The 12,609-nt window shown below is 41.8% G+C and overlaps 1 protein-coding gene across 2 annotated transcripts in view; it reads left to right on the plus strand.

The window, feature by feature from the left end:
- Positions 1–12,609, plus strand: part of SLC6A1 (solute carrier family 6 member 1) — an 82,636-nt gene that overhangs the window by 64,552 nt on the left and 5,475 nt on the right. For both annotated transcript variants that reach the window (XM_079967294.1, XM_079967295.1), the window contains exons 9-14: positions 9–133; positions 788–900; positions 4,598–4,729; positions 5,904–6,006; positions 8,343–8,443; positions 10,839–11,006. In XM_079967294.1, coding sequence (XP_079823420.1) covers positions 9–133; positions 788–900; positions 4,598–4,729; positions 5,904–6,006; positions 8,343–8,443; positions 10,839–11,006 — 742 coding nt within the window. The remainder of the gene's footprint in view (positions 1–8; positions 134–787; positions 901–4,597; positions 4,730–5,903; positions 6,007–8,342; positions 8,444–10,838; positions 11,007–12,609) is intronic.

Below are 12,609 nucleotides of genomic sequence, written 5' to 3' on the forward strand. Positions count from 1 at the left end.
TTTTTCAGGGATTCCATCATAGTGTGCTGCATAAATTCTTGCACAAGCATGTTTGCTGGTTTTGTTATCTTCTCCATTGTTGGATTCATGGCTCATGTCACCAAACGTCCTATTGAAGAAGTTGCAAAATCAGGTGTGCAACATCTTAACAGTTTGCAGTGTCTTATTGTTTCAGAAGATAGCAGGGAAGACAAGTTACACTATAATTGGGGAATCTGCACTTGAGAGAATACCCCCCCAAAAGTTCATTAGTCCTAATGGTTGTCTAGGAAAATAGAGCGGCATTCACTTGCATAAACAAGGCACTAATACGCTTGTGAGATCGGTAGCCATTACACCAAAGTAATCTGAGAAGTGTCTGCAAGCCTAGTGGCCAACACACCTCCAAAATCTATGTGGACATGCATAAACAAGTAACTACCAGGACAGTTACTTGTTGGAAATACATAGCAGCTTCATATGTTTATACGAGATAACTTCATAATGCTTTTAGAGTGCAGAAGCTATTGTGGTATATAGAAAAATATATTGTAATTGTTTTTCACAAAAATATAGTTGTTTCTATATCCATAGATATATAGAGATATACATTCATGTGCATATTTAAACCTACACTTTCTAAGCTCCATTTCGTATCTGTCTCAGTTTTTCCAGCTTTGTTATTATACAGTAGTATGAAATGAGATATTAGTAGTAAAATGCCTAAATTAGTTTATAGTTAATAAATTGAGCTGCTAGATATTGCGTTAATGGTAAGTGACAATAAATACATTTCCCCCATTACCAGGTCCTGGGCTTGCATTTTTAGCCTATCCAGAAGCAGTTACACAACTTCCTGTCTCACCTTTGTGGGCAATACTGTTCTTCTCCATGTTGCTTATGCTTGGAATTGACAGCCAGGTAAAACGAAGTGTTATTGTTGTTTTTAAAAATGCTATTACTGAAGACAAATGTCCAACAGTTCATTATATGTTTCTATCAATGCTACCTGCATCTCTGTATCAATCTTCACTGATACCAGCCAACTTCACGAACCACAGTTCGAAGCTGGCTTGTTTCTCTAAAAAAAAAAAAAGTACTGGTAATTAAGACCAGCCCATTTCTTGAGTTTCAAGCACAATACTGAACAAGTTAGTTTAAAAAGGAAGTAAAGACTTCTGATCTCCGGGTTGTAGATGCAGAGGAGAAAAGGGAGGAGAGCACACAGGTCCAAGGCTCATTATGTCAGAATGAGGTCTATGGCTGAACTGGGCCATTAACACTAATGAACAGTTTCTATAATGGGTGACTATTTAAATTTGTATGCCGCCTTTGGTCCAGTGATTCTAGGGTAGTTTACAGACAATAAAACAATACAAAAGAACCCACCTAATAAAACAGTAGATTGCAGAACTTTAACAAGTATTTAAATAAGCAAAATGTTAAATAATATACCTAGAATTTTTAAAAAGTTTGCCTGGTTTCAAAAGCATTACATCAAAGAAGTTTCTTTGGAGAAGGGATGGGACACCACAGCCAATTAAATTTTTCTTTAAAATATGTCTGTGCACTGTGGCTTAGAATATGGAATCCCATAAAGTGAGCCTCCCCATTTTCTTGGTCCCTATAAGTGCCCTTGGTTCATGAAAGCAGCAACCTTTGCTGATCTTTTTCTGAGTCACTGAGAGCAGGACTGAAGATTCTCCACTCCTTGTGTCAAAGGAGAACTGGCAGAAGCATGCTAAACTATGCATTAAAAATGCCTCGTAAAACATTTTCCTATAATGTTTAATTCTAACTTTTGTGAATTTGTGAGTTCGTGTGTGTGTGTGTGTATGTGTGTGTGTGTACAACTCACTTTCAATACAATTTAGGCCCCCAAACAATTGTGCCTATTTTCTTAAACTAAGCAGCCAATTATTATCCTGTCTCATGAGATGATGCCTTTATAGTAGCATAAATTTCCTCACTCTGACTACTTTCAGGATATTGATCTTGCCAAACATTGTGAAGGTTTGACCCCCATGTCCCCCATTTACTGTTTCCTCAGAGGACACATTCCTGGTTTGGCTACATCCCTTGAGTGCCCTGGGTTCTCTCCCCCAATGTCCTATGCGAGAAGGGAAGGTACTCACAACATCATCAGCATCAGTTCCATTGTTCTACAGAGTCCTCACTCCTCCCTATTAGTAGTTCAGGTACTGGGCCCATTACATGGATGTTCCCTCAAGCCCGGCTATTATTGACATCAGCAGAGGCAGCTTCTATACTAGTGGAAGCTTGGCTACCATCTTCGGGTCCACGACCAAGTGTTTCCACTTCTCCAGTTCACTCTGGAATAAGCTTTTGGAGGGGATGCCAGCGTGTTGTCAGGATGTCCATGTGCCAGTGCCAGTGACAGACCATGTTACTTCTGCCTGGGCAATTCACAAAATGGAGCCCCTGTGCCCTATTGCTACAGCTCCCAACAAACAAGATTTCCACGCTTTTATAGAGTAAATATTAAAATAATTTAGAGTGCCATTTTGTTTACACAAGGCTGACATGAAGACCTTTATTAGCATTGAACCAATGAAGCCGGAGCTGTTGCATTTTGAATGGGGGAGGCCCAATTTCATTAACAGACAGTTCAGCCATGAAATTCAGTGGGTGGCCTTAGAGCTAACCTCCATCACTGGGGCAGAATATAAAATAGTAAAGGTAAAGGTACCCCTGCCCGTACGGGCCAGTCTTGACAGACTCTGGGGTTGTGCGCCCATCTCACTTAAGAGGCCAGGGGCCAGCGCTGTCCGGAGACACTTCCGGGTCACGTGGCCAGCGTGACATCGCTGCTCTGGCGAGCCAGAGCCGCACACGGAAACGCCGTTTACCTTCCCGCTGGTAAGCGGCCCCTATTTATCTACTTGCACCCGGAGGTGCTTTCGAACTGCTAGGTTGGCAGGCGCTGGGACCGAGCAGCGGGAGCGCACCCCGCCGCAGGGATTCGAACCGCCGACCTTTCGATCGGCAAGTCCTAGGCGCTGAGGCTTTAACCCACAGCGCCACCTGCGTCCCAGAATATAAAATACAGAACTGTAAATCCCCTTTACTCACCAATTCGCCAAACAAGGTAAAGGTACCCCTGACTGTTAGGTTCAGTCGCGGACAATTCTGGGGTTGTGGCACTCATTTCACTTTATTGGCCGAGGGAGCTGGCGTACAGCTTCCGGGTCATGTGCCCAGCATGACTAAGCCGCTTCTGGCGAACCAGAGCAGCGCACGGAAACGCCGTTTACCTTCCCGCTGGAGCGGTACCTATTTATCTACTTGCACTTTGTGCTTTCGAACTGCTAGGTTGGCAGGAGCAGGGACTGAGCAATGGGAGTTCACCCCGTCACGGGGATTCGAACCACTGACCTGATCGGCAAGCCCTAGGCTCTGTGGTTTAACCCACAGTGCCACCCATGTAAACAAACACAGTGGAATGTATGTACATACATGTCAACAAACCTTATTTTTCATAGTGCACTTTACTTTAACTTTTGGTGAAAGTACATACACAGTACATTAGCAACAGCAATAGCTATTTCATAATGGGATGGAAATAATGAAGAGTCCTTATTCTGTTCATTTCTTTCATGAAGCCTAAAGTTCTTTTATAAAAGAAAATCAGCAAAATTAATAATTCATTTTGAAGAAACTGCTATTAATTTAATTGAGTCAAACATATTCTTAACTAAGTTCAGCTTTAGGCTACTGAAATATAAAAAGTAGCCTAATATTCCCCACCCCACCCCCCAAAAAACCCTAGGCCTGTGTGTAAGAGCTTTTGGACTTCCTTATTTTATTTTTCTTTAACTTCTTTAACTTCTTCATCTGTAGTATAATATGAAAAAAGTTCCACTCTACTGTCACAACACAGATACCACCAAAAATGGCTCCTTGTCTCATATTATCCTTAGTCAATCTATAGTATGTTAAAACATTGTGTCTTAACACACTTCCCAGTGGCTGTCAGAAATGTACACACTCATAGCTTGAGGGGAGAATGTCATGTGCTTAGTAGTTCTTTTGGCAGGGCAGCAAAAGTAATATTTGCTTATTGAAAAAAAATGTTTACTGTGGCCCTAAGAAGAAACTTATATGTCACTTTAAGCATGTACAGGAGTTCTGCATGTGCATCAAAATGCACAAAGGGATCTAAGTCAGTTTGACTATCTATTACGTTTCTAAACTGAGGTCTAGAGTCTCAGCAGGAACCAGTTGGCTTAATTATGATTAGTCCAGACAAGCTGTCCCACAGATTTTAAAAAGCATGAGTTTCCTATTTTTAATTTCCAGTATATTTTAATAGATTCAGAAATGTTGCCCTATAAATAACCCACCTATGCTTTAACATGATTGCAGAAGCTGCACCACAACTCATGAAATGAGTCAACATTAGTCTGATCAAAGTATATCAGAACTGGGCATATCGGTTTGCCCTGTTCCAGATGTATCTTGACTATTGATCTGCATCACAACAGAATAGTTTGGGAGAAGAGAAATTGGAGAAGGGATAGGATAAAGCTGGATGTTGCTTTAGCTCAATCTAATGTTGCTGGTTTGGTTTGTGTGTAACCTCTCATTTCACTTTCAGTTCTGTACTGTTGAAGGATTCATAACAGCACTAGTGGATGAATTTCCAAGACTGTTACGCAGTCGGAGAGAAATTTTTATTGCTGGTGTGTGTGTCGTTTCCTATCTGATAGGACTGTCGAATATTACTCAGGTAAATACTATATTGGGAACTTCTTATCTCTAATCTGCTGTGGTCGCATTTTCTACTAAACAGAATTATGAAGTAAGAGTCCTCTGTGGATTGCCTATTAATTTAAGAAGGTGGGGAGACACGAGAGATCCAGCTTTTCCTAATCCTTCAAATGTCAATATCCTCTAAGGATTTGAGATTAGTATAATGCATATGAGCATAATACCTATATTTACTGGCATGTTGTCAGGCTTAATGCTACTCTTAAAATTTTCAGCTTGTTTTATTAAATTGATTTACAACCACTGAGGATTCCATCTATTTTGGTAACTCTTAGAAACCCTTGGATAGAAAAAAACACATAAAGGCTTGGTTATCATCAGCCAATGACACTGCTGCATTCAGGAACAATATTTTATATAGTATGGAATGTAAGTAATGCCAAAAGCCATGGCAACATTTAAAACCAATACACAAATGGTATATTTAAGGAATCTTTCTTTGTATAAGAGCAAGACATTGAGGTATTTATTATTCCTTCCCTATCCAATTGTGTGGCTGCTTTGAATTACAAAATTGTAGAATTGCAACTAACCCAACCCCCTGCAATTTAGGAATCTCAATTAAAGCATCCCTGAGAGTTGGTCACCCAACCTCTGCTTAAAAACCTCCAAGGAAGGAGAGTCCACCACCTTACAAGGGAGTTCATTCCACTGTTGAATAGCACTTACCATCAGAATATTCTTCCTGATGCTGAGTTGGAATCTCCTTTCTTGTAACTTGTCTCCATTGGTTCAGGTCCTACCCTCTGGAGCTGGAGAACAAAAACTTGCTTCATCTTCCATGTGACAGAACCCCTAGCTCAACTATTTACTCTTATCAATAAATATGGAATTATCCCTATACCACCCTTCATCTGCGGATCACAGGGCAGTTTACAAAATAAAAATATTACACACCAAATTTATTGATACTGATACGTAATTGGGCAATTCACTGATTATTTGCAGTTGTATGGTCCAAAGGTCACAGTTATCCAGGGTAAGTGATCAATGAATACTTATAAACCTAGAGAATCTCTCCAAGTAATAAAAACAGAATTGAAATAGGAAAGTAAAGGTAATATAAAGGTTAAACAAAACAGGAAAGGAAATCTCAGAAGTGTGATGAACTTAACACATTTTATATATTGCAGGGTGGACTATATGTGTTCAAGCTTTTCGACTATTATTCTGCAAGTGGAATGAGTCTCTTGTTTCTTGTGTTCTTTGAGTGTATCTCCATATCCTGGTGCTATGGTATGTGATGCTATAGTATTTTGAAATTTATGAAAATAAGCCAAAAGAATGTAATTTTTTTGTAAAGCAGTCCCCAGATGAAATGAAGTAATCATTTAAAATGTTATGTGTACTTAAAACAGAAATTGTTTTCTATAATTGCCACATTTATCTTAACAAAATAATGCCATACCTAGAGGTAATTTGAGGCCATCAGAACTGTTTAAGTGAGGGAGATGTGCCATCTCACTGTATGTACCGTATTTTTCGGCCCATAGGACGCACTTTTCCCCCTCCAAAAATGAAGGGGAAATGTGTGTGCGTCCTATGGGGCGAATGCAGGCTTTCGCTGAAGCCTGGAGACTGAGAGGGGTCGGTGCGCACCGATGCCTCTAGCTCTCCAGGCTTCAGGAAGCTATCCGCAAGCCTTGCGCGCCCGGCGGGACCTCCCGCCGGGCGCGCGAGGCTTGGGGCGGCAGCCTGAAGCCCGAAGCACGGGGAGCCCTCCGGAGGGCGCCCCGTGCTTCGGGCAGGTGTCCACAAGCCTTGCGTGCCCGGCGGGAGGTCCCACCGGGCGCGCGAGGCTTGGGGCGGCAGCCTGCAGCCCGAAGCACGGGGCACCCTCCGGAGAACTGTAAGAACTCTAGCACTCGTCAAAGTACTACCATTCATATACGGTGCTATGGAAGAACTGTTCCTTGATTTGTTTTGTTTTAAACATTTTATGAGCACTGCATTTCTTATGAAAAGCGGTATCACTTTATAAATGTACAAATTATTAAATCCTTGAAAACTTTTAAAGTATCAACAAAATGATGGCTTGTCATTTGTGATGTTACTGGCACTATCCAATAGGTGCTTAAAATATCAATGTAAGCACATTCCACATGGTATTTCCAATCTCCATTGATGTGCTAGCTGGCAGAAGGCTTTAGAAAATATTTCCATCACATAATGCAGTCAGGAAATTTCCATGCCTAGAAAGGGTATAAGGATTGGAAAAAGACCAAGAAAGTGAAGTCATATGCACAAAACGTTTAGTGAAGGTTAGATTCTCATTTTACAATTATTTTGAGGATCAGAAAGGTTTCACCTATGGGGGAGGGGAGGAATAAGTTTCTATCCAGGAAGTTAACAGAATTTGAAGATGCAATCAAACTATCAAAGAAAAATACATTTTCCAGATTGTAAATGAATAACAGCATAATACCTATATATTTAGGATGAACTAGAACCATGGTTGCAGTCCTGTACATGAAACACTTAAATCCTATTGATGCAGCTTAGCTGTGCACACAAATTGCAACCCAAATAATAATAATATTATGCTACAAAGAGGCAATAAATTAGTCAAGATTCTGTGGGATGCCCCTCAGATCCAGAGTTCCTATACACATGTATTGCAGCTCCCTAACTTAATGCCTTCAAATGAGCTTTTTCACACCAACCCTATAAGACCTTAATAAATCTCTTACATTTTAATGACTCTTTTGTTGACTTCTCTGATTTATTCTCTTCTTTGTTGAAGCATCTTACTGTAGATTATCGATTATATTCACATTCACATGCTAGAATCTAGGCTTTTCCCTTAGGGAATTGGCATTTTCCTTCCTCTGTGCATTGTTTCTGCACGAGGAATGCAAATCAGTTAACAGTTCCTACTGCTAATGGTCCTGTTCCTGGGAAGTTACATTTTCCCTGCACTCAACCCATAATGTGGAATCATGGGGGAAAGAGCTTTCTCATGACACATGTACCCCTTGTAACCAGAACTAATGATGTATTGGCTATTGTTTGGATTGCTGTTCATTTCCTCCCTTCCCCGTAGGCTGTGGGCTCCATTTTTCCAGTGCTAAAACCTCCCCCACTCTGGTCTGATTATTTCCCTGCAGCTAGGCTAGTCCCTGGCTTCAAGGCCTTTTTGGAGCCACCAGTTCTGTAGAACCACCAGCACTGGATTGTTAATGGGTTTGGTAGGTTATCTGGCAAGACTCTGGCAAGACTTTGGTAGGTTATCTGGCAAGAGAGCCAGTGTGGTGTAGTGGTTAAGAGCGGTAGTCTCGTAATCTGGGAAACCGGGTTCACGTCTCCGCTCCTCCACATGCAGCTGCTGGGTGACCTTGGGCTAGTCACACTTCTCTGAAGTCTCTCAGCCCCACTCACCTCACAGAGTGTTTGTTGTGGGGAAGGAAGGGAAAGGAGAATGTGAGCCACTTTGAGACTCCTTAAAGGGAGTGAAAGGTGGGATATCAAATCCAAACTCTTCTTCTTCTTCTTCTGATATATTTCAAACCTTTTCTCTCTCCTAGCCATTCATTATTGGTTTCAACCAACTAACAATTTGTTTGTTTATTTAGGTGTAAACAGATTTTACGACAATATCCAGGAGATGGTTGGCTATAGGCCCTGCATCTGGTGGAAGCTCTGCTGGTCTTTCTTTACTCCAATCATTGTGGCAGTAAGAAACAAAAATGTTAAAGATGTTAAATGCAATTAATGCAAGTCTACATTTTTTTTAAAAGTTCAAATGAGCACAAATAATCAAGAATGCACAGTGATAAGGATGTCCAGTAAGGCTCTAAAATGCTGCAACTACACTTGGCCATTTGATCATGCACACACACATTTGTGCTTTATTTTGATATAACAACGTACAATAATTCAAGCATAATATTCACAAAACTTTTTAAAAGATGTAAGCTGTGTTTAAAAAATGTAAGCTGTGGTTTTTTCTGTTCTCTAAATACTTTGGTCTACTTCCATGGCTTCTGGAGAAATAGCAACTAAAATAATTTTAATTAAAGTATACTTAATGAAATTCTAATCTTCAAATAGTTAATGGAAGGACCATAACAACTGCTGACTTGCCCCAAGACACATTATTTTAGAGAATCCAGTGTTTATTTTTAGTGCACAGGTGATGATAATCTAATATAAAAGCTGCCATCTTCTATTTTCTTCTTTCCAAAAACTTTCTACTTTTGTCTTTTTTAGCTGATTCCACTAGCAAAAATAGCTTTGGGCTATTTCTAGCAAAGGGCTAGAGCAATGGTCATAGTGGTGAATGCACATATCATTTTATGATACTGAGAAGCAAAAAGAAAACCACGTAAAGCAGGCTCAAACCTCAGTATATATTGTTTTATTCTGTACATGAAAAATAAAATGTTTGAAAGGAGAAGTAACAAGAGAAAATTAAAAATCTATGAAACTGTATGATTTCAAAATTTATAAATATATATGGTTCAAAATATCCTTTTGTATATCAAAATGCATCTCACACTGTTTAGGGCTATTTGCCAATTCAATTAAAAGACAGGTCAGATAATTTAACATGCAGTCAGAGTTTACGAGCCAAATCTTGCAGGGCTCTTGGAAACAGACACAACAAGTTGGGGGCCTTTGAGGAATCATAGTGGTATAGGAATAAATTAATGAGAAATGCTCACATCCCCCTCTCACAATACTAGGATACCAATGAGCTCTGGGCTGGCTTCCATAAACGTCCAGTCCTGAACCAGCATTTTGGAACTATTGCATTAGACATAACACTCACATTGCCACAGAATTAAGCAAGGAATAATAATAAAATAAAAAATACAAATACAAATTAGCTCGCAGGGTGGAAGGACTTTGGAGGAAAGAAAGGAAAAAGGGCACCATCTTCGCTCATTCTTCTGAAGCCTTTCTCTGTTGCTATATAACACTAAACGGCTATGCATGCAGCAGATGGGGGGAATGTCTTTTAGAGAAACGGGAAAGGAAGGTTGTTCTTTCCTTCTGCCTGAAAACTCCATACACAGTGGGGGGGGGAAAGGTTTTGTGCTGGACATCTCCCTCACCTTAATCACCACTGCTAAGAACCCCACCTTTAAGATTCTGTAAACCTCTAGGAGCTTAAGCAAGCCTGCCTCCTCCCTACCCCCTGCTCCAATTTCCTCCACAACCCTTTGAACTGTCACCAACATGTTGTGGCTCCTGGTGGGCAGGATGGATACTGAATCTTTGCATTGCATTGTTTTGTACAAAAGTTGTGCATTCCAGAGAATCTCCTGAGAATGCAGAAATTACTCCTTTGTCTATGAGGGACAAATTCAGTATAATTCCTATAAATCTTATATCCGATGAGGGGGAACTAACTAAATATCTGAAAATACCTAATACCCTAATACATAGTAATACCCATAGTGGCTCTCTTCAGGTGCACGTCATCCCTGTCTCTGAGCATTGTGAGATTCCAGGGTACCCAAGCACTTTTGGAAATGAGGCACAGCGGAGACTGTGGTGTCATTATGAGATATGGTTTATTTACACAGATGTACAACTTGAGTCTGCAATGGAGGGGTTCACAGCATTAACACCCCAAAAGGGTCTTGTTTCTCCCGTAGCCGCAGACTTGGGCTCAAATAGACATCAAACATGTTCTGACTGTATCTCCAGCTCGCTTCTTTTTCTCCCAGCTTCCGGCTTACATAACTCAACTCTCTACTGTGGCCTTTTGTCTTTCAAACTAGCCGCAAGCTAGGTGAGGGGTCCGACCCATTTGCCCCTTTCCTTTGTATCCCTTAATGGCTCATTGGCCAGGCTATCACCTCAATGGCTTATATTTTAACACTTGCTGGATCCAGGGCTTGGAGGGGTCTTTGTATACAATCTACTTCCCCACCCTCACCCCAAACTCATAACAGTACCATCAGAAATTACATAGGTAAAATAGAAGATGTCTGGAATTTTAAAAAGGAAAATAACTTTTCACTTTAATTTTCCTATCCAAGCAAAGAACTACCTGCAAAAGCAGCAGCAGCAACTACAACAAACCATAGCTGACTTTTAAAATGCTTTTACTTCCCCAGGGTGTGTTTATCTTCAGTGCCGTGCAAATGACTCCTCTCACTTTGGGCGATTATGTATTCCCGGCATGGGGCCAAGGTGTTGGCTGGTTTATGGCTCTATCATCCATGGTGCTGATTCCAGGCTACATGGCATACATGTTCCTTACATTAAAAGGCTCCTTGAAACAGGTAAATTATGTCTTTAGAACTGTGCCTACACTTGGCAAGATGCCAGTTTCAGCAAGCACAATCTGCTGTTGCGTTCTTATTTACAATATCAAAGTATACCTCTTTGCTACAGTAAATTATCCCTGGGTCAGTCTTTTCTTATGATTTGTCCAAATGTAAATCAGTAGCAATGGCACATATCTCTATATCTGCTATATATCAATATGATAGCGAGCCCCTAGAGAACTTCCTAGCTGAAGGGTGGACTATAAAACATTTAAATGAAATAACGATCGGCAGCTAAGCTTCCAGAATATTGCAGCATAGGAAGGCCTCTCCATACCAGTTGCCATTAAAAAATGTGACAGGATTACTCAGGTTCTCAGCTTCCTTTCTCCTTTCCAAGTAAAAACATGGCTAAATGATTTTCCCACTTTGTGACTGTAAAGATGAGTTCTAGCTGTATGAGTGGGCTTCTCAGTTTCCTCTGCCCCAATTTCATTTCCCTTTGTCCTGTTTCCTCCCAACTTCCACAATCTCTGGTCACTGGTTATGCTGCTTAGAACTAATGTCAGCGAAGACCCCAGCCCAGCAGGCTTCACCAACATCTCAGCTCAAATCTTTATAGAGAATCTCAGCTGTTACACAGTGCATCAACTGAGAACGGCCACTTACTCAGTCTCTGGATGGTGGTGGTGGCCCATTGTGGAAGGATCTCGGCTCCATGGAGAACAGGGCCTCTCCATCATAGCCCGGCCTGTTGGGGAATTTCCCCAGCTGGCCGCAAAGGAGGGTGGGATAGCTCACCATGCACTGGAATTCAAATTGGCCAATCATTGGCCCAAGAGGGCAGTGCTTGGGCAATGGGCCAGAATGAAGTAATAAAGTAGGCTGTCTGCAAATCTCAGTTGTTACACAGTGCATGGACTGATAAGAGGATGAACATTTTGATTAGGCAGGATTCACTGCTAGTTTACTATTTACTGATCTAAAAATTGTGTTATTGTCCCAAAAATTATTGATACCTGTCAGGGAACTGCCATCAGTACTGGAGGGGGAGAGCGAAAGCCAGAGGGATTCCAGAGAGCTTCCAGGGATCGGGAGGAGCAGCCCATCTTCTGGGGAAGAGAATCAGCGTAGCACCAGGGGAGAAGGGGGGCAGCTGGGGGAAGTGGCGAGGCGGTCTCATGACTCCTTGCCTGGGACCAGCGGGGAGAGTAGGGGTCCTCCGTTGCCCACGCCCTCCCTGCGCAGAAGGCTTCCGCGCAGAGAGGGTAGGCGGAGACTAGGCGTCAAAGAACTTCTTTGCTGGAAGAAGTTTAAGAAACGCCCACTCACGGATTCTGCCAGCGATTGAGTCAGCCACGGGTGAGTGGCTGTCCGGACAGAAAAGGTTCACTTTGGCAACCCGGCCTGGTGTTTGCACCCAGCCGGGGAGATAGGCACCTGCTTACGCCCGAGCAAACCCTAGAACCATTACAGCAATCCCTGAGTCCCTGACGTTGCTTGTGTGCAGCCCTGGGGAGGCAGCATGATGAGCCAAACAGGGCTGGCTGGAGAGACAGAGCAAGAAGCCATGGTGCGAGGTCTGGTCGAGAGGAATCGAGACCTGGAGGCACATGTC

Source organism: Podarcis cretensis (assembly GCF_951804945.1).
Source record: "Podarcis cretensis genome assembly, chromosome: 2".
In the NCBI taxonomy this organism is placed as follows: Eukaryota; Metazoa; Chordata; class Lepidosauria; order Squamata; family Lacertidae; genus Podarcis; species Podarcis cretensis.